Source organism: Macrobrachium nipponense, chromosome 19, assembly GCF_015104395.2.
Source record: "Macrobrachium nipponense isolate FS-2020 chromosome 19, ASM1510439v2, whole genome shotgun sequence".
Taxonomy (NCBI): domain Eukaryota; kingdom Metazoa; phylum Arthropoda; class Malacostraca; order Decapoda; family Palaemonidae; genus Macrobrachium; species Macrobrachium nipponense.
The window spans coordinates 35,214,387-35,241,712 of NC_061088.1; the positions used below are offsets into that span (position 1 = coordinate 35,214,387).

The 27,326-nt window shown below is 35.9% G+C and overlaps 2 protein-coding genes across 2 annotated transcripts in view; one reads left to right on the forward strand and one right to left on the reverse strand.

Annotated features, from left to right (window-relative positions):
- LOC135216124 (alkylated DNA repair protein alkB homolog 8-like) overlaps positions 1-27,326 on the forward strand; it is a 267,193-nt gene that overhangs the window by 14,011 nt on the left and 225,856 nt on the right. The gene's annotated exons all lie outside the window — the stretch shown is intronic.
- The window catches only part of LOC135218970 (uncharacterized), a 194,560-nt gene continuing 172,045 nt past the window's right edge, over positions 4,812-27,326 (reverse strand). The window contains exons 2-5 of the mRNA XM_064255411.1: positions 15,955-16,042; positions 6,518-6,585; positions 5,080-5,139; positions 4,812-4,895 (exon numbers count right to left, since the gene is read on the reverse strand). Coding sequence (XP_064111481.1) covers positions 4,812-4,895; positions 5,080-5,139; positions 6,518-6,585; positions 15,955-16,042 — 300 coding nt within the window. The remainder of the gene's footprint in view (positions 4,896-5,079; positions 5,140-6,517; positions 6,586-15,954; positions 16,043-27,326) is intronic.

Sequence of the window (27,326 nt, forward strand, 5' to 3'; positions counted from 1 at the left end):
GGATGATCCAAATGGCAAAATCATCTACATATAATGAACTCTGTACACCAGTTGGTAGTTGTTTTGTAATATCATTAATAGCCATGATAAAAAAGGGTGGTGCTCAAAACACTACCTTGTGGAACTCCTTCATATTGTCGGTACTCCTTTTGATAAAACAACCCATTTATCTTAACTCTAAAGTTCTTTCCTTTAAAAATTGTGCTATGTTTAAGGTAAAAATCCTGTTCCAGAATAATGCATTTCCTTTAAAATCTGATGATTCCGTGTACCTTGTCATAGGCATTTCTCCATATCAAAGAAGATGGCTGTGGCATAGCTGTTTGAAGCAAATGCTTTCCCAATATCGGTGTTAAGTAAAGTTAAAGGATCTAGGGTAGATCTTGGTTTCCTATATCCTATTGTGAAACGGAAAAGTATCCTGTTTTTTTTCAAGATACCAGATTAATCTGTTGTTAATCATTTTTCTCAAACAATTTACATAAGCAGCTTCATAATGCTATTGGTCTGTAGCTATCTGTGTCATAAGGATCTTTGCCTGGCTTCAAGAATGGAAGGTCCAGTGCTTTCCGCCAATCTTGTGGTAATTATATTTCATCCATATTTTGTTATATAGCTTTAATAAATATTGTAAACTGTTTGGGTGAAGGCATTTCAACATTTCAAATGTGATCATATCTTCACCCGGGGCTGTATTGGAGCATGTTGACAATGCCGATTGAAGTTCATCCATGGTAAAGCAATCATTGTATGAATAATATTGATTAGTCTGAAAATTGTTATTTTTTCTACTTTTTCTTTAATGGTGCAAAAAGATTTTGACAAACCTTTGGAAATATTACTTTAATGTTCTGCTATAGGCAAGTTGCTACCTCTTTAGGATCATATAATTATCAGTTTGCTATTAATTTTCAAAACTGGGACATGGGATTGAAAGTTTTTCCTAGTATTTTATGGACTTTTTTCCATATCTTATTTAGGGGTGTATCTTTGCACACCGATTTTAGGTAGTTACACCAAGATTTTTCGTTGTGCTTCATTAAATATTTTGTTAGTTTAGCTACAGCACATGACCTTTTATAATCTGTGTAATCCGAATCGTTTCTCGACTTCTTAAATTTAAAATCTTTGGCTTTACTACGGGCCTTCTTTGCTTTCTTACACTCCTCATTCCACCAAGGAACTGGACATTTAATCTTTACTTGTGCTACAAATGGTATAGATGACTCTGCAGCATCAATTACCAGAACTAAAAACATAACCAGAATAGTTAGTTTGTCCAAATTATTATCCCATAATGAAACATTCCTCGTGCATTCACTAAAATCTTCCCAATTGGCTTTATTGGCATTAAATTTATTAATCTATATCTCTCCAGTGAAATTTAGAATACTTATTAAAACAGGAAAATGATCGCTACCACACAAATCATGTGTTCCAAAAATATTGTCTGTTAGATCTTGTGAGCACAAGGACAAATCTATGAGAGTAATTTTTTGTTCGTTGGTTTGTCTCTATCTATTATATGGAGTTGATTATCTATAACAAAATCAAGTATATATTGCCTCTGGAGCTTTATTTTCCATCATGCCATGATAAATGTCTTACGTTGAAATCTCCTAGAAGTAGCATTGGTTGGGGAAGCTTCTTGACCAAGCCATTCAACTTTTCTAAATCTATATTATTATTTGGACTTAAGATATACAGAGCAAATCATTATATTTCCTTTAGTTGTATCTGAACTGCTAAGCCATTTATTTCAGTAGAAAGATTATTATATTGTGAAAGGTACATCTTTTCTAATGAGAATCATATTACCTTGCTGATTAGCAAAGCGAGTTGATAACGTGCAAATTTTTTTTTGAAAAACTGGAGGAAATAGGTAAAAATGTTTTCATTGGGGCAGATACAAATTGGGCTATATTCATCAACTAGTTTAACCAACTTGTTTTCTAGTTATTTTTGTGAATGACCTCGTGGGTTCCAGTGCTTGGCTTTTTGGCCTAGTCTATATTCATAAATTCTTTGAAACATTGAGGTATCAAGACCAATTATCACCAACGCCGAACCCTCGTGGCCTACCTTGTCATACATCCATCATAGATCGCGTTTGGTCCACTATTATGCTGTGTGCTACTGGAGACCTATTCACCCCCACAGTCGTTTAAGAGGATAGAAGATCCCTCGATAAACAAAAGGCCCCATACTTCAGCAGCTCCTTTCAAATCTCTTCAGTTGGGCCCTGGCCGTGGAAGAAGTAATACTGATGGAACCTCCATGCCTTCTCTAATTTGTCCATTTTCTATTGACAGGCCACAACCGATGTAACTAACATTACCAGCGAGATGGTGTAAATCTCTCACAGACCGAGGGTCTCATTATGATTTATGCAATCATTTGCACCTAGGTGCTTGCTGATTATTCCTCCTGGAAGGACCATTCAGGTGCCATTTATCCACCACACAATGAGAACAATCTGCAAACAGACAAAGGACTAAGAACCAAAAATTTCTCCAGACATGTTTTCTATACAGAACAATTTGGGAACCGGAAAGCTTCATTTCCCCAACATCTTTGTCATTTCATTCCAAGGTTTAACCAGTCTTAACCCTCTGATTTGGTCACTCACCAGAACATAATACAGTAGTCCATGTTAATCATCTTTTTAAAAATTTTTAATTAAGCATTAATACTAAAGAGCCTTGATTTTACCAAATGCTATTCAGCAGGTTCTATTGCCATTTACACAAAATTTTCTCGTAGCTTAAATTCACTTTGAAAGGGAAATTACTAAATTATGAAACTTTCAACCACCCGCAAATAACAGCATGGTAGGTGACCACTCTCCATCTCTTTAGGTCTTGCATGTCAGATGGCACAGTTTCCTTGCATACACAATCTTTGACAGTTTTCTTTTTTTTACCCGTTTCCCACTGGCACCAATTTATTTTATGGTTAAGACCGAAGGTTTGTTCTGCATGAGAACAAAGTAGTGCTTTCAGTCTACATTTACCACTAGAAAATCTGTATTGTAGTAAACTTGCAGTATTTGTTTACATGAGTGTCTAAGGACTTTATCTAAACCATTTTCAACAGAAATATAAGATTCAAAGGGGAAAAATGAAAATCTTATTATCCGCTAAAGTTTATTGGCGATTCATTTACTGTGGGGGGAAAAGAGAAAAATATTATTAAAACCAATAATAAAAATGAAGCACCTACCTACAATATTCACCAAATCTGCACAAAAATTAATACATTTGAAAAATGACATACATACTACCATATAAAAAAATTGCAACTTTCAACAATACTAACCTAAAATCTAAAGAACCACTAGATAACTATTGTAATTCAGTAATTTGGGGTGTTAATTTCAGCACAAAACACACTTGATGCTCTTAGCATATACAAGAGCTGGAAGGAAACTGATTTAGTGATTTAGTATGGTTAATATGACAACTTCAAATCAAAAGGACTTAAACTTGAGACAACAACAGAATTCCATTCAGTACTTTAAAAATTACAAAAGGAGATATTCTTGCCAAAATGCCCCTGTTGTCTTTAAAGGAGGGCTTTAAAGCATGTCTGTCAGTCTTGTTTGTTATATTTTTCAAATAGTACCATAAACACTGCTATTAAATCTTTATTTAATATCCTGAACAATACTGAATTCAAATCTAGACTACACTCATATCTTAAATACAAAGGAATCAGATTCCAATTACCAGGCCACACTACTTTCATACACCATTAAATCTTGTAATTTTAGTGCCAAAAATACTTGCTGCCCTACAAACTGCAATCGTTATGCACAACAGCCTGCTGAATGTATGTACTTGGACTAAAAAAGCTTCCTCAAAACACTTTACTGACCTATCCAATTCATATAGACTGCAAAGCTACAGGATACTGTAATTATTAAGTATTTATTGTCATTCTATGATGAATTATTTTATTTACTACTATTCCACGAGCTTACTATTATCAACAACCAAATGCTAAAGGTTACCTTTGAAAAAAAAACAAAGCATTAATTAAAGAGCACTCAACCGAAAAACCCAAAACCCGCTTACTCCGCACCTCATTTTTACTTCTGTAAGAGGAACAATAAATGTATCAATATTACCATTTACAAAGTCTAACCTACTATACTACGACAGTAAAAATATTAAACCACTATACATTTTTTATTCACTTAATATTATAACTTAGCTCTTAAAGATCCAGTAAATGCTGGCTACTATTTCCATGAACACAGCATTACAAAGGAGATACTGTACCTTCTGCAACAAAAAATAAAATGGCACAATTAGTACAATAAACCTAAAGTGGGGCATGACAGTAAAATATCATCAAATTGATCAGCAATGCCATAATAAGCAAAACATTCCTCAATGTTCATAACCCTCCTATAATTTCATTTCTTTAATATATACTCAAAGGAACATATACTACTTACTTTCTTGGTTGCGGAGGCCAACTTCGCCTTCTCAGTACCACGAGCCTTCTTCATTCTGTTCTTAACGTTCCTTTCTGGTCTTAGGCGGCCAATCTTCTTAATTTCAACTAGTCCTTGCTGTGAATTGAGTCCAAGAAGTTTACACTAAGTAATGTAGTGTAAATAAAACCTAAGAAAATCTAAAATGCTAGAAACTGTATACAAACAATACGTATTCCTAAACTGGATAAAATTTTCCCTGAACATCAAACATTTATCTATATCTCCCTCATTTTTACTACAAATTACTTACTCTTGGCAAGACGGTATTTTGGTTCAATCTTTTTGGCGTATTCAAGAGTGTCATATATCAAAGCAAAGCCAGTGGTTTTGCCACCACCAAACTGTGTCTTGAACCAAAGGCAAAGACGACATCACCGGTTGTCTTGTACATCTGAAAGATTCACCAAATCATAATTTAAATATCTAAGTCAGCAATTTTCAATAACCAGTTATTTTGAGATTTAATTTTGAGAATTTTAGCAAGAGCCGAGTATGACTACAGATACAAAGACAATACATCGTTAACATGTTACAACAAAATACTGTGTACCAAGATTTTACATACCTTAGCTAACTTGGTCTTTGATTTCTGATTTTGGTACTGTTGCTCTACCTGGATGCAGAACATCTACAACCTGTAAAAATTTTTCTTTCTTTTTATTCACAAAAGCAGAATACTATTTATCTATAGGATAGGCATCTGTAAAATTTGGAAGCAAAAAAAGAGCATGTACAGAATTCTAATGGAAATCATTTAATCCAGTGATCAATTATACATTTATCTATTAATTTGAAAAAGGAAATAATCATGCAGTATATATAGGTACAAAAGTATCATTTGCCTCAAAACAATAAGCTGTACTATGGTCTGCTGGAACTACTACTGTACTGTATGTAATAAGTACTTATATATATTTTTGTTGTGAGTGCAAATATTTGTATGGACCAATTAATTTGAAGAAAAAAAAAAGTATGGGAAGGGGGAAGAGAAAAAATATACCTATATACACACACACACACACACATATATAGTATATATCATATATAAATTGTTATCCATGTTCAAGCAACTAGCATTTTTTTTTTTTGTACCAGACAGCAGATATATATATATAATTGCATTAAAAAAATATATCGACAACCGTGCACTTACACTTTAAATATCAACTGCCAATTTTGCCAAATATTTTATATACGCAACATCATCTCATTCTAAGCAAAACTATTTTCGCAGCACCACATCCAATCTCACCCTAAATGAAAATTTATCTGTTCCCCAAAACCACAGAACAAGAAACATTGAAAAGAATTTTTCTATTCTAGACTGATCATGGTGACATTTCCACAGTAAGGAATTTATCTATGTAACAACAACACTTTGGACTTGATCCACTAAAATGAGCACTACCCTGCTCTTTTGTAGTGATCACTTCATAATGTGGTACATTAACAATGGAACCATGTTTGTATGTTGTGAAACTAATACCTATATTTTATGTATCCTTCATTGATAAAAACACGCATATCCTCTTTTCACCACTAGGCATTAGTAACCTCTACAATCTAACTAACTTTTTCCCATCACTTTTTCCAGTGCCAGCTACCTATAACTAATAAACTAAACTTTTTTTTTTTAAATAGTCTTAATACATGATGTTATAAACCTTCCAAAAGAATTCTAATTTTAGTACAAAAGGCCATAATGCTGTTGCAAATACGTAGTACCATACAATATTGAACCATGTGGCAATATAAAAAGCTTTAAGAACTGGCATCTCAAGGTTGGCATTTCCAATATAACACTTTACAAACAATCAAATTCACACATACCCATTACAAAGAACCCATGAAAATTTCCATGCAATTTGAATGAAGGTTACAAGGGTAACTGAACAGTACTAATATAGTACATACACAAATTAAGTAACTTTGGTGAATAGTAGTACATCATTATTATAAATTACAGTAACCTAGCATCCAACTTTAAATCTCAACATAATGTACAGTGCTTACCATCTGCTTCCTGTTAAGGAGCCGTTGGTCAGAAACTTTCTGGTCCGGATCGTAGCCGTACGTTCTGACTGCAGAAAATAGAAAATATCAAAAACATTAGAAAATGTTAAATGATTAAAACATCACATTCAAAGGTAATGCACTAATTTTTAAAACTGATAAAATATAACAAATTCTTAGTAATTTGTATTTTTCCTAGCTATAGTATGTAGTACTTACCTCGAACTGCTTTACAAGAGATACCCGGATTTGTCAAATCCGGAACCAACCAGAAAATTCCTGTTATTCAACCTACCTCGCCAGGTACATGCCACAAAGGGTCGAAGCCCACTGCGACCTATGACCTCACTGCGGTCGTGCTTTCCTCGTATGCCCCAAAAAGCCTGGTCTCCTACCCCTAACCCTAATAAAGTGGGGATGGTAGGGAGGGCCTAGTTTAAGCAGTTCGAGGGTACGTAGAGCTAGGAAAAAATGACAAAATTTCTAAGGACAATTTGTATTTTTCATAGCTACAAACCTGAGGTTCTTAACGATAGGATAATTTCTAGCGCCTAGCTGGATCCAGTTTTAAAAACCAGATGAAAGCAAGGAATCTTGTGATATCTGGCACCGCATGCGTAGATTGGGTGAAGAGTGGTCCTTTCACACCTACGCCACCACATCAGTCTTTCCCAACTCAGGATGTCTTAACACAGAGGGCGGCCAGAGGCGGGCAGTATAATGTTAAGACCTCAGGTTTGTAGCTATGAAAAAATACAAATTGTCTTAGAAAATTTGTCATTTGTTCATATGCGAACAAACCTTCGGTCTTAATAATAGGATAGACTCATACTTGGAGAGAGTACAAGCCTACCCTAAAACCAGCTGGAGGCCTACCCACCCCCCAGTCCAACTTCCAGAAATGACTTCTTGGAAAGGGACTAAGCCCGTTTAGAAGCTAAATAAATTTATATTTAACCATTCAGACCCTGAGTGATGTACAATATATGAGAGACCCATTGTACATATAGGGAACCAAAGAGAAACTTTGACTATCCAATAGCAAGCCAATACACCGGGAGGGGTTTTTTTGTACTACTCCCAACTCCTCCTTGCCAAGGAGAGGGGCATATGTTTTACCGAATAGAGGGTTTGATATTTGTATACTAAGCGACCACACTATTAGTATGACTACCTTAATCACCTGTATCGGACCAGTCCAGCGAATGACGTGTCTATTCCTTAACCAGCCCGGGGAAAAGAAAAGAAGAAAAAAAAGACCAGCCAACTCACTCATGCTCTCATCCACACAATCATCTTATGTAAGATACAAATGTGCACTGTTAAGGGCAACTGTTACACAACCTGTAGGGCAGCCACCTCAGGACCCAGGGGAAACGTGTCCGCAGACCTGTGGGCAACATCTTCAAGATAAAAAGAGGTGAACGTGGACTGGCATAACCAAGTACCAGCGCTCAGCACTCTATGCACAACCCACTCAGCACTCTTTGTACAGCCAATTTCTTTTGAAAGCCAGAGGGGGGACAATACCACTAAAAACACATGCGCTCTAGCCTGCACAGACGTGGTGGTGGAATCATCAAGAGTCAAGTATGCCTGTCTGATGGCTTTCCCGTATCCAAAAAGATATAGCTTAATTCTTAAGACACCTCTTTCTTTGTGTCGGCCTGTGCTAACAAAAAGTCTGCACAGCCTGGTCTAAGGTGCCGAGTCCTTTTAAGATAGCAACGCAGGGCCTGGACAGGGCACAAAACAAAAGCTCTAGCAAGGGAAGTTCAACAATGACACCAACTGGCCTGGTACATCCAAGGAAATTACAATTTTTTGGTAGAAAAAAAGGAGCGCACTAGAAAAGTATAAGGTCATGAAGTGCATAAATTTTTTACACATTCATGATTATTAATTTGAAAATATTCGTTTGTTGAAAAGTAACTATATTCCTAACTCAAATATCTAAAGTTTTGGTGTGAGCAGTAGCTACGACGTTGTTCGTGCTCTTCTATTATTTATTCAGTGTTGCCACTGGTATGTGTTTTACCCCTCCAGACTGGTATAAGACTTACCTGGGTATAAGTCTTAACTGGGTATAAGACTTACACAAAACCGGGGAAATAAGTGAAATCAGCGTACCTATTTGTAGTATGTTACCATATTAGTGCAATTTATCATTATTGCATTACTATGTCAACTAGAATTCATGGAAACAAGTTTGTAATTACATCGGCGTATGTGTGAAGCTCCACTAGATTGGCAACGATGCTGTCATTTTGCCGTCGTCTCCTCATATCTACTTTAGAAAGATGTAATTTTCCGGGGTTAATTTGGTTGCAGAAAAGGTAAAATAGACATGATTGAAATAAACATTTTGAAGTAACACAGTAAAATTAAACTAAATAATGAGTAAAGTAAACTATTAAAGGAATAAAGCTTTGCACCTTCATAAACCATGTAGTTGTGTGCTGCTCGCAACTGTGTTTTGTAGTGAGCACTTGGGAAACCAAGAAACTACAACGTGCAATTTTGATTGAATTAAGACCAAAAACATGTATAATTACAATCAAATAAGCACTGTGGAGTTTCAGTTGTACTGGCTGCGCAGATGAATCCACCGATTACAAGGTAAAACTGAATTTCAGTTCAAACCATGAACTTGGGAATAAGAAGTTTCATACTTTCACTGATACAGGAAACAAAAATGTTTTATTGTTTGCAAAAAAAAAAAAAAAAAAAAAAAAAAAAAAAAAAAAAAAAAATAATAGACATGAATTAAATACAGTTCAGTTAGCCACGGGTTATGTCCGCTAGGTAATCGGCGGACGAATACAAACAAGATGCAGCCGTTTGTTTGGGTGCCAGTTTCGAAAGTATGTGTAGTAATAAAAAGCCAAATAACCTATAAAAACGGTAAGGGGGGACCTTGTTGGGAAATGGGTTTTTTGGGTGGGGGGAGAACACAGAAGGGCAAATGCCCTTAAAACGGTAGGTGGGGCCCTATTAGGAAACCAGGGTTTTTGGGTAGGGGAATACAATGAACCACTAGGTTCCTAAGCGCACGCCACAAACACAGTTACGACAGCAGACGACGAAACTGCAAAGTTTTTATTCCCTAAATTGTTTACTTTACTCGTTATTTAGTTCAACTTTACTTTGTAATTTAAAAATGTTAATTCACGCAATGTCTATTATCCCTTTTTTGCAACCAAATTACCCCCGAAAAATTACAGATATTTCTGTAGATACAATCCAACGTTTCTAACCTTGTCGTACATCTGGCTGCCGATAACCATAGAGGAACAGACTACGGATAAGTGGAATTATATTTGTTTGTTTGTTTTTTTTGCTAGCACTTTTCATTGATTCAAGTCTAGGGTAAAACATCAAAGCAAGGGCCGACGCAGGCCAGCTACCATCAGTGCAAGCCACCCTCCGAAAAAGTACATTATAACGCGTCCTGACACCCGAGATGGGCATCAGTCGCGACTTGTTGTTGGTGAGAAACGGAGCTAAAGACCTCTACTCTCCTTTCGAAGTAAGTATTTTCCCCAAAGTTAGAAATTAAGGCCAAAATTTTAAGATTTAAACAGATTTAAACAGAGGGTACTGAAAATGGCGCCCACGGCAGTGGAAATCTCACCAAAACGCGTTCAACATTTTTACTTACAACTCGAGGTATTTAGAAGATTGACGCCATCTCGATGTTTTACGGAGTAGCTTGTGTCAATAAACTAACCATTTCCTGTGATAAATCCGCACACCACTTGTACCCACAGACGCTGGAGCACTTTTATCACAACAATCGAAACACGATTTCTCATCAACAACAAGCCAGGCGTAAACAGCTGTTGGGGTAGAAGATGACGAGAAGCGTGCTCTTGGCTAATAATTTTTAAATAAGTATAAAACATCAATATTTTACATATTTATGATGATTAATTTGAAAATATTCGTTATTGAAAAAGTAACTCGACTCTGACTCAAATTTAGTAATTATTTTTCTGAATTAGAACGTTCTTTCAAGTTCTGTATTATGACGTCACGACATCTTGACTTTCGTACCTATTGTAAATAATTGCTATAACTCAACTGTCATTGCAGAACAGTTTACCAGTTATTCATGCAGATTGTTATCAGCTATACATGTAATTGTAATCGTATAATGCGCATATATATCTTTTATTATTTACTTTTTGGATAATATGAAGATGTTTTACTGCTGGATTTATCGCCGTAGTGTGACGCAATCGTTTTCGTTCCATGGGCCTCTTGTCTGTTTTCGCACCATAAGAAATTATGGGGCCGAATTTGCAATGACCAGAAAGGTCGTTAAAGAAAAAAGAGGAAAGTTAGCATTGAGGGGCATATGTTTTGACTGAGAAAAATACAAATTTATTCAATAGCTAGCTTGTAAAAAAATACTTGGTTATAAAAAACTTGATTGACAACTAAGCAGCATGTCTACTATGGGTTTCAGAGACAGTGCAAGCACTTTTGTGGGCAATACCTATTTCTGTAACGAACACTCTTAACAGAACGAGATTTTTGCTATAGTGCATTACACCCAGTGCCGTAATTTATAAGGGTATCGTGAATCACTAATCGTAAAGAATAACGACACTTGTCCTTGTACCAAGAGACAAAACTCCATTATGCAGAATGGATACGAACGCGTATAAAGCTCCACCTACCCTCTCCCCAACCCCCCCCCCCTCCACCACCGCATCCCTTTTCTTCTTCGTTCCTCCGCCTTCCTCTCTCTCTCTCTCTCTCTCTCTGTTGCCATTCGGTATGTGTTGACCCTCCAAACTGGGTATAAGACTACACACAAACGTTGAAATTGGTGAAATTAGGCTATGTATTGGAAGTATATATACATAAATATTAAAGCAATTTTATCATTATTGCATTACTATGACAACTAGAATTCATGGAAACAGTTTATAACCTGTTAAGCGTCACCCACGTAATAATAAGTTTACCGCGATCTACTCGGTAGCGCCTTCAACGGGATATTACGTTCAAGACTTTAACTGTGCTTGTCAAGCCGTCAGCCCCGTAATAATACGTTTACTCGTATAGAAAGTGTAGGAACATCATTTGGTAACACTCTCAGCACATGGGAAGGGAAACTTATTTCCAGCCTGGCAACTCTTTCCTGGTGGTCGCTTATGCTAGAAAACTGCCTGTCCCTGTTGTTTTCTTTCAATACGCTTCGGGCTTTATCGAGACAAATTGGATTTCGCGTCTTTCACAATGAATGTCCCAAAGAGGAGGCATATTTCTTTAGGTGAGATCAATCAAATACTAGATGAGGAGTGTGATATTGATAACCTATTTGATGATGAGAGCTCTAGTTCTGAATCCTCCAGTGATGATACAAACTTTTCTTCCAATTGCGGGAGTGAAGATGACTTTTCTTTGCCGAGTGACTGGACTCCGAGAGAGAGAGAGAGAGGAGAGAGAGAGAGAGAGAGAATTTCCTACAGTTAATTACAGTATGAATAACAAGCATAAAAATCAATATTAACTTTGAAAAACTATCATCAGTGCTATGATCGCTGATTACAAAAAAAGCGTGACGGTACGTTACAGCGAGCTCATCAGGGGCGGACGCTTAACAGGATAATGGAACGGTGTATGTGTGAAGCCTCCACTAATGTGGCAACGATGATTTTGCCATTCTTAGCATGCAAACATTAAAGCATGCAAACATTAAAGGTTACATTTATTTCTGCATACGATTATTTAAGAAATTCAAAATACTAATAAAGACTGAAATCAATGAAAAGTGCTAGCAAAAACAAAAAAGCAAAAAAAAAAAAAAAACGAGTCGTTCCTCTATGCACTTTTCCGTATTCGTTCCTCTATGGTTTTCGGCAGCCAGATGTACGAAAACGTTAGAAACATTTGATTTATCTACGTTAGAAATATCTGTAATTTTTCGGGGTAATTTGGTTGCAAAAAAGGGATAATATACATGAATTAAATCAAAATTTTTAAATAACAATGTAAATTTAAACTAAATAACGAGTAAAGTAAACAGTTTAGGGAATAAAACTTTGCAGTTTCGTCGTCTGTCGTCGTCTGCTATTTGTAATTGTGTTTATGGCGCGCGCTTAGAAACCAGGAACAGCAACGGGTTTAAAGTGCAATGTGGAGTGAACTGAGACCAAAATGTGTATAATAACAATCAATAAGCACTGTGGAGTTTCAGTTGTGATGGCAGTAAGGATAAAAACCGCCGATTACAAGGTAAGAATGAATTCAGTTCCAACCATAACCCCGGGAATAACAAGTTTCATACTTTCACTAATATAGGCAACAAAATGTTTTATTGTGCTGATTACAACTGCAATCTTGAGTAAGATCAATAAACGTTACAGTACATACGCTTAACATTGTTAAAATGAGTGCTGGGAAGGCTGGGGAGGGAAAGATGGTGTCCCTGTCACTGATGAGAACCGTCCATGAAAAACGTAGCCGCCATATTGGATTTCAAAACTGCCTTGAAAACATATTTTACGAAGAGCTCACATGCTTATTTTAGTTCGTATGGGGCTTTCATATCACAACTATGTTGACGAAACTTCAGTCTTTTAAATGGTATGCTTAGAGTTGCAATTGTATTCATGTTTCACCAATTAAATATCGAGTGAATAAGACCCGTCTACCGTGATGAGGGTTGGCCTGTACTGATGTTTCCCCCTATATTAGTATTTTGAATTTCTTTAATAACTATGCCAGAAATAAATGTTACCTTTAATGTTTGCATTAGTGGAGGCTTCACACATACGCCAATTCATTATTACTATAAACTGTTTCCATGAATTCAAGTTGTCATAGTAATGCAATAATGATAAAATTGCATTATTATTTATGTACATATCTTCCAATACATAGCCTAATTCACCAATTTCCACGTTTGTGTAAGTCTTACACCCAGTTTGGAGGGTGAACACATAATCGAATAGAGAGAGAGAGAGAGAGAGAGAGAGAGAGAGAGAGAGAGAGAGAGAGAGAGAGAGAGAGAGAGAGGAAGGCGAAGGAAGGAAGAAGGAAAGGACAGGGGTGGCAGTGTAGGGGGGAGGAGAGGGTAGGTGGAGCTTTTAACGCGTGTTCGTATCCATTTCTGCATAATGGAGTTTCTGTCTTTTGGTACAAGGACAAGTGTCGTTATTCTTTACGATTAGTGATTCATGATACCCTTATAAATTACGGCACTGGGTGTCGTGCACTATAGCAAAATCTCGTTCTGATACGAGTGTTCGTTACAGAAATAGGTATTGCCCAAACACGTGCTTGCACTCTCTGAAACCCATAGTAGTGTGCCACTTAGTTGTCAGGCAAGTTTTTTGTATAAAAGTATTTTTTAACAAGCTAGCTATTTGAATAAATTTGTATTTTTCTCAATCAAAAACATAATGCCCCTCAATGCTAACTTTCCTCTTTTAACAACTTTCTGGTCATTGCAAATTCAGCCCCATAATTTCTTATGGTGCGAAAACAGACAAAGGCCCAGGAACCGAAAACGATTGCATCACTCTACGGCGATAATCCGGCAGTAAAACTTCTTCATATATCCAAAAGTAAATAATAAAGATACATATGCGCATTACGATTATAGCCTAACAATTACATGAATAGCTGATATTCTGCATGAATAACTGGTAAACTGTTCTCCAAGAAAGTTGAGTAAAGCAATTATTTACAATAGGTACGAAAGCCAAGATGTCGTGACATCATAATACAGGACTTAAACGAATGTTCTAATTCCAAAAAATAATTACTTAAATTTGAGTCAGAATAGAGTTACTTTTTCAATAACGAATATTTTCAAATTAATCATCATAAATGTAAAATATTGATCTTTTACTATTTACTTAAAAAATTATCCAAGTGCACGCTTCGTCGTCTCTTCTACCAAAACACGTTGTTTTACTAACAACAAACGTGCTGGTAACTTTCCGTGTTCCGATTGTTGTGATGAAAGTGCCTCAGCGTCTGTGGGTACAAGTGGTGTGCAGATTTATCACAGGAAATGGGAAGTTTATCGACACAAGCAACTCCGTAAACATCGAGATGGTGTCAATCTTCTAAACATTTTGAGTTGTAAGTAAAAATGTTGAAAGAGTTTTGGTGAGATTTGGACTGCCGTGTACACCTTTTTCACTACCCTCTGTTTAAATCTTAAAATTTGGCCTTAATTTCTAACTTTGGAGAAAATACTTACTTCGAAAGGAGAGTAGAGGTCTTTAGCTCCGTTTCTCACCAACAACAAGTCGCGACTGATGCCCATCTCGGGTGTCAGGACGCGTTATAATGTACTTTTTTGGGGTGGTACACATTGATCGTACATGGTCCACCCCTGTACCATGCGGTTTTTTACCCTATATACGCTAACATTGTTCAAATGAGTGCTGGGAAGGCTGGAAAAGATGGTGTCTGTCACTGACCAGAACCTGCCATCCACACGGTAGCCGCCATATTGGATTTCAAAACTGCCTTGAAAACATATTTTACGAAGAGCATCACATGCTAATTTTAGTACGTGTGGGGCTTTCATGTATCACATTATGTTGACGAAACTTCAATCTTTGGAATGGTATGCTTAGAGTTGTAATTGTATTCTTGTTTCACCAATTAAATATCGAGTGAATAGGACCCGTCCAGCATGATAAGGGTTGGTAGTCAGTGATGTTTTACCCTTATTACTTAAAATTCTTGTTCAGGAGGTAAAACTGCATAGAAAAACTGCAACTGCCAGACTAGGACAGCGTGGAATAGTACCCTAGATCTACCTTCAGTTTAACCAGTTTACATAAATATCTCACTGACAAGCTCCATTGTGGGGTTACCCATACAATATAGTTTTGCTGAGCATACCTAACCATTGTATACAAGGCTATAAAAATAGCCAGCAGTGCCGTGTTAACTAGAGTAGGATTCAGATTTGCATGGTATACCACCGCCAATTCACTGTGCACTTGAAGGCTACCGTAAATCTTTTCCAATCTCATGTTGACCACTTAAGGCTTAATGGTTTTCGAAAAACCGAGTTTCCCTATTCTGACCAGCCATGCCAACCATGGTTACGGAAAAAGCAAAGATTCGGCTTGGAAATACAGCAAGTGTATGAAACAAAATGCAGCATAGTCCATTCCATGATGTTTATCTTAACAACAACCACTCCTAATTACTTGTTAAAAACTTTCTAGTCAAGTAATGTGATAAATTCGTGCGAATTCTATTCTCATGACCCCTCTGCTGGTTTTGTTTACATTCTGGACCGATCACTTTTTTAACAGTTGAGATTAGTTTTTAACACTAATATTACTACAAAACGTTGAGGAGACTTTAATTTGAACCATCAATGACCAATAGTTATAATAACCCGGCATCTAAACAGCTCGATGACAGAAATAAACAACGATAATTCTTACCTTTCTTTCCTTCCCCATGTTTGAGTTTGATGAAAGAACTGAAAGGCGGACGGTGGATGGTATCAACGTGACCAGAAATTTTGAAACCCTGGAAAATTATTGATAATTTTTTTCATTATATATTCTATATTTATATAATTTATATGAGATAAAAAACATTTTAATACAATAATAAAAATTTTTTTTAATTTTAAATCGTTAATAAAAGCCCAATTAGATATTTGACGATGTCAACGTTTTCTTTCATTGCTCGCTAAGGTTTAGGGTAAACTACTTTTATTTAATATTATGTATCTCTATAAAGGTTATGAGCAATAGTGTATAATTAGAAATGATTTTCTTGCTTCAGTTAGTCACCTGTAAAACCTTTTCCAGAATAGTGTGCGTTAATACAGTATTAACAGTATTATTTAAAGTCAAACAGCTAAGGTTAAGTTGCATAGGGTTGGCGCCTTAAATTTCTCGCTAGACATCACAAAACAGTTAAACATTTCCCGTTAGCCTAAGTACTAATACAGTAATACAATAAGAGTAGATCCTAAAACATTTTGTCCCCTAGATATTTTTAAGCATTATTCACTTAAAGTAACAAATGGTATTTTAACCACATGCACTAATAATTTATAAAGATGGCATGCAACGTTATCATATACTAAAAAATCTGATTCCCATATTTTCATTGCTTTTTTTTACTTCCGACAGCTCAATTTTTGTGGAATTAAAGGAGAAATATCAATTTTTTCAAAAAATTAGCATGCTACCACTATTTAACCGATTAATGAATTCACCAAGAGAACTTAAAGTCAAGTCTTTGGGAGGAATTCATTGGTGTAGATCGAAGCCATCGAGATTTGAGGGCTAATGTCCAGGAAAACCAATCGTACACTTTCATCTGTGGAATGAACTGGTACAAGTGAATAATTTGGCATACAGAAGGATAAGTGAATCATTGAATGATGGTATGCAGTTGCACAGGAAAGCTTATTTCTCCCCCCACCCCCCCCCCCACCCCGTCTTCAGATGCATAGCCCAGAAGCCTGGCTGAACGTTAATTCATAATAGGTACTAAATCAATCAGAATCATCACGCGCGTAGTACAGTATTATGTCTTATAGTGGGAAAATTCTAGCGGTTAAAATACACTACTTGTGCTGCATTTCAAAGGGAAATTAAGGATGTTACACTTTGTTTTGTATGCGTATTTTCATTTGAACTGGCTCGGTAAACAGGCATCCACAGACCAGAACGCCTTCTGTTAAAAAGTTGTTGGTTTAGATTTAGCCGGAATGAACTCATCACTCACTGTACTATCTTGAACTTAACAGATTGTTAAAAGGAATATAAAATGTCTCGTGTGGACCTGTGGAGCTATTCCAATCAACTGGGTTGATCTTAAAAACCACAAAGTAACTTCAGTAGCATGTAAGCATAATTAAAACATAATGATTGTAAAAAAAAAAAATACATGTGAACAAATTAATATTTTGCACACCCTAAATTATTATTATTGATATTTAAAAAGATTCAGGCAAAGGCGTAATTTCTAGGATTGTAGGCTAAACTGGACGCCTTAATACTAAAATGAGAGGTGACAGTTGGATCCACCAAGCCAAGTAGTTAAATTTCATGGTCAGCTGGGTAGGAAGAGATCAGATGGGAACATATAACAAAAGGCAGAGTAATGCTAATGTAGCCGGGAAGCTGCCGTTAATTGATTCAGAGACTATACTCCGCAAAGAACCAATTCAGTTCTGCCTGGCTAACTAGAATAATCAACGTGAATAGCCACTTAGAGGTGGAAGGATATTTATTGCATTATATTTTTACTATAAAAATTGATGATTTTCCAACAATTAATACCTTTGTTGTATGAAACTAAATAAAATTGCCATTACCAAGTGATATTGCTGTTCATCGACGGATGGTCTCTTGTTTGTCAGTCTTGTATAAGTTGTATCGTAATAGATATCTTTCACAATCACAAATCACAATTGATTCCTGGTTCCCCTTTTCCCGCCGAGAGGCGAGAGCTACCATATTTGTTGAACAGCAGCTCAGTTAAGCGGTAAATATATCTTGCTGTCGAAGTCCTCACGAGTGCTCTTCCAGTTGAGGTCCGTTCTTGTGACACCAATGGACTGTGGAACTGCCTTCCTCAGGATGTTATGCAATTGGTACCTCAAAGCGAAGATGCAATGTATTACTACCCTAAAACAATACTTGTATTTTGTTTGCATTTTTACTATTTGTTTTTTAATTTGGTTATTTTTTAATTGTTTTTAAACTAATCTTTTTTCCATTACCTTCTGTTACTTCTTTCTAATGAGCACATTGTCTCTGAAAGCTTGAATTTCATGTCGATGGGCCCCTATAAGCTTGTTCCATATGAAAAAGGGTTCATCCGCTGAATAATAATAAAATGAATAATAAATTAATTAATTAAATAATAATTAAATTAATAATAATAATAATAATAATAACAATTAATAATAATTTAATTATAATAATAATAATAATAATAATAATAAGAATAATTGAATAATAATAATAATAATAATAATAATAATACCCTAATAATCAATAAAATAATAATAATATAATAATAATACAATAATAATAATAATAATAAATAATAATTACCACATCACAACCAACCCAACAGAAACCAAAACAGCACCTCCTTGAAAAGGCAAGCCTGGGAAAAGCAAATCATGGTGATGAGATCTGACTTGAGTAAACTGAAAGAGATGGCAGAAAAAAGGCTAAGAAGCAAGAAAAAACAAGGGAGGAACTCAACGAGAAATACAAAGTACAAGAGAGGGGACTAAAACATCACAATAGAAGATGTAAAACAGAGGCTTAAGCCAAAGCACATAAGATCCAACGGTACATGAACAGGAATAAGGGATACCAACAAAACAAACTATTCGGAACCAACCAGAAAAGACTATACAGCCAACTAAGAGGGGAAGACAACCACCCAGAAATTCCTGAAGCCGAACCAAGTAAGAGACTCTGGGAAAACATATGGAGCAATCCGGTATCACACACAAACATGCAACATGGCTCCAGGAAGTCAAGGAAGAAGAGAAACAGGGAGAATAAAACAAAGATTCACAGAGATCACGACAGACACAGTCAGACACCAACTAAAGAAAATGCCAAACTGGAAAGCCCCAGGTCCCGATGAAGTCCATGGATACTGGCTCAAAAACTTCAAGGCCCTACACCCACGAATAGCAGAACAACTCCAGCATTGTATCTCAAATCACCAAGCACCCAAATGGATGACCACAGGAAGAAAACATCCTTAGTACAAAAAGACAAGAGTAAGGAATATAGCCAGTAACTACAGGCCTATCACCTGCCTACCAATAATGTGGAAGTTACTAACAGGTATCATCAGTGAAAGGCTATACAACTACCTAGAGGAGACAAACACCATCCCCCACCAACAGAAAGGCTGTAGAAGGAAGTGTAGGGGCACAAAAGACCAGCTCCTGATAGACAAAATGGTAATGAAGAACAGTAGGAGAAGGAAAACCAACCTAAGCATGGCATGGATAGACTATAAGAAAGCCTTCGACATGATACCACACACATGGCTAATAGAATGCCTGAAAATATATGGGGCAGAGGAAAAACCATCAGCTTCCTCAAAATACAATGCGCAACTGGAATACAATACTTACAAGCTCTGGAATAAGACTAGCAGAGGTTAATATCAGGAGAGGGATCTTCCAGGGCGACTCACTGTCCCCACTACTCTTCGTAGTAGCCATGATTCCCATGACAAAAGTACTACAGAAGATGGATGCTGGGTACCAACTCAAGAAAAGAGACAACAGAATCAACCATCTGATGTTCATGGACGACATCAAGCTGTATGGTAAGAGCATCAAGGAAATAGATACCCTAATCCAGACTGTAAGGATTGTATCTGGGGACATCAGGACGGAGTTTGGAATAGAAAAATGCGCCCCCTTAGTCAACATACAAAAAGGCAAAGTAACGAGAACTGAAGGGATATAAAGCTACCAGATGGGAGCAACATCAAACACATAGATGAGACAGGATACAAATACCTGGGAATAATGGAAGGAGGGGATATAAAACACCAAGAGATGAAGGACACGATCAGGAAAGAATATATGCAGAGACTCAAGGTGATACTCAAGTCAAAACTCACGCCGAAAGAAATATGATAAAAAGCCATAAACACATGGGCAGTGCCAGTAATCAGATACAGCGCAGGAATAGTGGAATGGACGAAGGCAGAACTCCGCAGCATAGATCAGAAAACCAGGAAACATATGACAATACACAAAGCACTACACCCAAGAGCAAATACGGACAGACTATACATAACACGAAAGGAAGGAGGGAGAGGACTACTAAGTATAGAGGACTGCGTCAACATCGAAAACAGAGCACTGGGCAATATCTGAAAACCAGTGAAGACGAGTGGCTAAAGAGTGCATGGGAAGAAGGACTAATAAAGTAGACGAAGACCCAGAAATATACAGAGACAGGAGAAAGACAGACAGAACAGAGGACTGGCACAACAAACCAATGCACGGACAATACATGAGACAGACTAAAGAACTAGCCAGCGATGACACATGGCAATGGCTACAGAGGGGAGAGCTAAAGAAGGAAACTGAAGGAATGATAACAGCGGCACAAGATCAGGCCCTAAGAACCAGATATGTTCAAAGAACGATAGACGGAAATAACATCTCTCCCATATGTAGGAAGTGCAATACGAAAAATGAAACCATAAACCACATAGCAGTACAAAAAGAGGCATGATTCAGTGGCAAAAGCCCTCCACTGGAGCCTGTGCAAGAAACATCAGCTACCTTGCAGTAATAAGTGGTACGAGCACCAACCTGAAGGAGTGATAGAAAAACGATCAGGCAAAGATCCTCTGGGACTATGGTATCAGAACAGATAGGGTGATACGTGCAAACAGACCAGACGTGACGTTGATTGACAAAGTCAAGAAAGAAAGTATCACTCATTGATGTCGCAATACCATGGGACACCAGAGTTGAAGAGAAAGAGAGGGAAAAAAATGGATAAGTATCAAGATCTGAAAATAGAAATAAGAAGGATATGGGATATGCCAGTGGAAATCGTACCAATAATCATAGGAGCACTAGGCACGATCCCAAGATCCCTGAAAAGGAATCTAGAAAAACTAGAGGCTGAAGTAGCTCCAGGACTCATGCAGAAGAGTGTGATCCTAGAAACGGCACACATAGTAAGAAAAGTGATGGACTCCTAAGGAGGCAGGATGCAACCCGGAACCCCACACTATAAATACCACCCAGTCGAATTGGAGGACTGTGATAGAGCAAAAAAAAAAAAAAAAAAAAAAAAAATAATAATAATAATAATAATAATAATAATAATAATAATAATAATAATAATAATAATAATATGGAATGCAGTGTACACAAAGCTTGGTGGAATATCATTCTTGCAAACGTACCTATTAACTAAACCAGCTTACTCGGGACGCATGCAAGATTTTCCCTTGACGCACAAGTTGCAAACATTACATTCCAAAGTTGACGCGAAGTGGTCTTTGAAATTAATATTCAGAAATAGTACTAACAACAAGGATCAAATAAAAGGCAGACAAATCAAACACGTTCATATACACTCAGTTATGAATAGAAACAAAATAATTGAAGAGAAATATAGCCTCTAAATTCAGTAATTCAAATGAATTAAAATGTGCTAAAGTCTACGGCCAAGTAGCCCGTTATTTCACCAACAAAATTTTAAAAAATATACGCTATACATTTTAATTAAAAATAATCTTTGTTCAACATGCAATTATCTATTTTTTTCAATATTTTCATTCTAATAAAATAAATCATGAATATCCTATCCTAAATTTCCTGTATCTTTAACTCAATGGAAACTAATTTTTCATACCTTTTTAGGCTTTCCTAAGCTGGCTCGCCCTCTAAACAACAACAAAAACAACAAAGTAGTTTGTAGGTCTATTCCCTGAGTAAGCGAAAAATAATGAAGGCAATTTAAGTAAAGTTTGAGAAGCCAGATCCCGACCTTGGGAATGTTAGTTCTTCCCTGAAACTTAGACAAAGGCGCTTCGGACCATTCTGCGCACTGGTTATGTCTGTTTGTTATCTCTCTCTCTCTCTCTCTCTCTCTCTCTCTCTCTCTCTCTCTCTCTCTCTCTCTCTCTCTCTCTCTCCCAGTAATAAGAGAAACTGACAAACTGACCCATAGCTGAACGGTGGTAAATCTAACAAAGAACTCCCCCAACCCCAACCATGAAAGTTATAAATGTATTTTTCCATACCACATTTGTCTATTGTTTCAGGAAATGGCACTATATCTTGCTAGGGTTTTATTTATTCCACATGGATGTGTACTCGCCCTGAATAATAATAACTGACGTTCACATGTGCTCAGTGTAGCCTTTTCTCTGAACATTGCCGATGAAAAGCAAAACCGACATTTTATCGTTTACACCAACGGCTGGGGTCTCTAGCCCTTCCGGCATCATAATGATTTATCGTAACGTAACAAAATCGTGGTATAATATGAATCTCTCTCTCTCTCTCTCTCTCTCTCTCTCTCTCTCTCTCTCTCTCTCTCTCTCTCTCTCTCTCTCTCTCTCTCTCTCTCCACAGGGCCTGCGAGGAACGTATAATTCGAAGGAATAGAGGAAACCTAGAAAGTGACATATAGATGGACTGGAAGATGCAGCATGAGTGAGTTCATGTGGGTTAGACCGAGGCTAACGAGAGAGACTGCTAATTAGCATTTTTTGAAGGTGTATGAAATTATTGATGCTGCAACATTGAAATGTTGAAGATAGACAATAATACAGTTAGATTGCAGACCTAAATAAAAAAAATCATAATAAGGGATTTACTCTTTAGTTGCTACACTTCGAAATTTCGTTTTCTTTCGGAATTTGGAATGCAAGTATATCAGTCACTTTGCCATAAGTTTCATATTCTGTGTATGATCTTGTTTTAGTTTTCTGTAAAAGAAAACGCAAGAATAATCCCAATTCAGCTACAGCTGTTGAAACGACAGAGAAAACTCCAATGAAATAAGAGAGGCCATCTTGTTAATAGGCCTAGCCTTCAGAAGTTAGCCAGAGCACACCTTTAAACCTTGATGGGCGATTAACTAATATATGTTAAAGACAGATAGCGAAACCGGGCATGTCACAAACTGCCTGAAATTTCGGGCTGGTAGCGAAATTAATGCTATTTAGTACTAGCATGTCAAGCAGTCCGTGTATGTCTTGTTTCGTTATCTGCCTGTAACATATATAAGCAATAGTCTGGTATATTACTATAAAAGCCTTCGCATAGGAACCGCAAAACATAAACTCTTTTCGAAAGAAATATAGGGATTTGACAGCGAGAATAGCCGAGTACTTTGAAAACCGGTTGTGTTCATTTAAGATTATTTTGTCATCTTTTGTTAGATTAGTTACTACTTTCCTTTGAATTTAATTTCCTTTGTTTGTGTTAATAAAGTATAAAAAACAACATGTGAGTATTTACTGTTAGGCGAATATGAATGTTTCATTCCTCAGTGGTCATCGATGTTGTCATTTACTTAATATTCTGCTAACAAACTTCATTTAAATTTTAGACTTGCATTTTATTCTTTTAACTTTTACATTTCTTGTTTTCTTTGCATCAGATAGTTTGTATTATGCTTTAGCATTATGCTAGGCATTCTCATTGACTTTTTACGGTTGTAGCTATGACCCTGTTTGTTATTTGTCCATCTCGATTTTCCTTCCCTCTCTGTCTTCTAACATATGAGGTAAAGCCGGTCGCTTGTGCTTAATTGATAATCAGAAAATTACATAAAAGCAATAAAATGCCATCTTACTTTACACCCTCTCCTAACACTTGATTCTCATAATGCAACCGCGAGGTTTTCCTCCCGTTGCACCTTTCAAATCTTTTATTGTCAATTTCCATTTCAGCGCTGAATGACCAGTGCTTTGGCCTAAATTCTATATTAAACTCAACTCAGAAGAAATCCAAGTGGTAAACATCAGCTGTACCTTCCTCCCTTCGTAGGTTCATTTATATTCTTCTCATTAATTAAAGATTCCTCATAGTAGCACGAGTCTTCAAATGGAGAAACAAATCCACAGTTATGTAAATGTACATATATTTAAATATATGTACATTTACATAACTGTGGATTTGTTTCTCCATTCTTCTCATTCACAAAGATCAAATATATCGACGGACTCCACCATAAAAACTGTGGTGAAACAACCAGAGAAAATAGGAAATACAGGTTTTCATGTTCCAACATTTTCGCTCTCCACCAGGCCTCTTCAGAGGATGATTAATGACTAAGAAAAATAGACACCTGACATATGCTTACATTTGACCAGAAGTACTGCATAAAATAAAAAAAGTAAATATTGTAAATTGTGTTTACAAATATTACAAAGTAACATAAAACACAATAGTATTTGATACACTGTTCGCCAAATAGAAAGAGTAGCGATCAATAAGGCTAAATAGTAATTGTGTGAAAACATAAGTCACCGGCCTATAACAAATAACTGAGCTGATATTCGTAATATGAAGAAAGAGCCGGTCTGTCTTGATTAAACCTATATTAGTAATAGAGTTATTGTTTTGTTTTCACTGTATTGGATGTATGTTTTTTTTTTTTTTTTTACTTTAGTTGTTTAACCAGACCACTGAGTTAATATTAACTCTCCTAGGGCTGGCCTGAAGGATTGGACATGTTATTCAAAATCTCTATAAATTATTATCTAGAAAATAAATATTTGCTATCTGGAATCTGAATTATCTAAAAAATAAATATTTAATATCTGGAATATATTATAAATTACTATATATTATACTTTATCTTTTAAATTATTAATTTAAGGAATTTTAAAATATTAAAAAGAGAAAAATTGTCACTTTCTGATAATATTTCTTTAAAAGAATATCCTCTAAATGATATGTCTCTTTGGATTCTATATTTTGGACAGATTTTAAAATATGTTTTACTGTTATTAGTACATTACATATTTCGCACATAGGTACAGAGGCATAGGGTTACTCATTGGGTAACCATGTGTCAGTTTAGTGTGACCAATTCTTAGCCATGTCAATATTACTGAATTCTTGCGGCATTTCTGATAGGATGATGGCCACGGGTCTACAGTTTCTTTTATTTCACTTAATTTCTTGTTAGGATGGTTTTCCCTCCAGTTATTTGGCCATTTTCTTAATTACCGATTTACTGTGTCTAATATAATCTTCTAGTGGTGATAAATCTGCTGATATTGGGAGTTTTCATTCTAGCGTCTTTTGCATAGGTGTCTGCTTTTTCATTGCCCTCTAATCCTATGTGAGATGGTATTCAACACAGAGTAACAGATATCTTTTGCCTTTCCATTTCATGTATTGTATGTCTAATTTCATTTATAATTTTGTTTTTTGGAGTATAAGAGCTTATTGCATTTATTGAACTTAGTGAATCGCTAAAGATCGTTACTTCATTAAACTGGTTTTCAGATATAGTTGTTAATGCTGTATTAATTGCTAATAATTCAGCAGTGAACACATGCTTTGCTTTGTAAGGAGGATTGAATCTTTATGTTGTTTCCGTAAACAGCGAATCCAACTCCCATGTCATCTTTGGAACCATCAGTATATAAATTATTACTATTGTGTATCTTAATATGTTCCAGAGCATATTGTTTCATAGCGAGGGGATTATTCAATTTATTAATTGGTATTGTACATAGTTTGTTACATATCTGGGGAGCACTTATTAACCATGGAGGCATTATTTTGTTAAAATTGTAAAATTTAATATTATAAAGGTCATTGTTATTAAATAATATATTAGCTCTAACAGGGAAGGATGGGATAATTTTTGTATTCCAGAAACAATCTGGATCTTTAAATAAATCTTTGGTTTTTGCTGGACTATTTACAATTTTTAAAGCTATAAGATAGTGGCATTTCTCCACTTTCTATAATCAAGGATTGGACTGGTGACGATTTGAATGCTCCAGTGGCTAACCGAAGCCCAAGATGATGCACTGGATCTAGCATTTTGAGAGTAGTCTCACTAGCAGAACTATAAATTGGATTGCCATATTCCAATATTGGTAGAACTGTAGCCATATACAGTTTCATCAACATATAAGCTGTTGTTTACATCTTTTGGAAGCATTTTAACAATATTATTGATTGCTAATGCAAATAATGTGCTGTTTAATACCCTACCTTGAGGGATACCCTCTTTTATTTCAAATGTTTCTGATAATACTGTTTCAATTTTAGTCTGGAATGTTCTTTCTGTTAGGAAATTTCGTATAAAAATTGGGAGTTCACCCCTTAGATTTATGTCATATAGAGATTTTAAGATTGAATATCTCCATGTTGTACCATAAGCCTTTTGAATGTCGAATAAGACTACGACAGTAATTTTCTTTTGTACAAATCCTCTTTTGATTTGACCTTCTAGTGATGTTAATGAGTTTAAAGTTGAATGATTTTTCCTACTTCCAGATTGGGTTGCTGCTAGAACTTTATTTTTCTCTAAATACCATATAAGTGTATTATTTACCATTTTTTCCATGAGTTTACACAGACAACTAGTTAGTAATATAGGTCTATAATTATTTACGGATGTTGGATCTTTGCCAGGTTTGGGTATAGGAATTAAAATAGCGTGTTTCCATGCTTTGGGAAGTAGTTTCTTTTTTCCATAGGTGATTATGAAATTTTAATAAGTATTCTTTGGCTTGAATGTTCAGATGTATAAGGCGTTCAAAAGAGATATTATCCTTTTCTGGAGCAGAGTTACTACAAGTTTTTAGTGCAGCATCAAATTCTTCTAATGTAAATGGGACATTGTAGTATAATTGTTGACTTGTTTCAAAATTTATTATATGTTTTTCTTCATTCCTATTTCTAATGCGAAAATGCTCATCTAAATTCAAGCTATTGCCTATTGATTAGACCTATTATATTTGATATTTCTTTTAAATCATGAACTCTTTTCCCATTATGTAATATTGGGGATTTAGATGATCGACTATATTTGCCATTAATTTTTCGAAATCTTACCACATTTGTATAACAGTTTCACCTGACAAGTCTGAGACGTAATTATCCCAAGCTGATTTCCTATTGCTAATAACGTTTTTCCTGAATTGAGCAGAATATCTTATTCAATAAAGGTTTGATATAATCAATTTCTATAGCTATTAATACTAACCCTTTCAATGTATATCTATTAATTTTATATAATTGTTATTATCTTTGGTTTAGTCTGTCTAATCGTCTACTCATCTTGTGCTTCAGTTG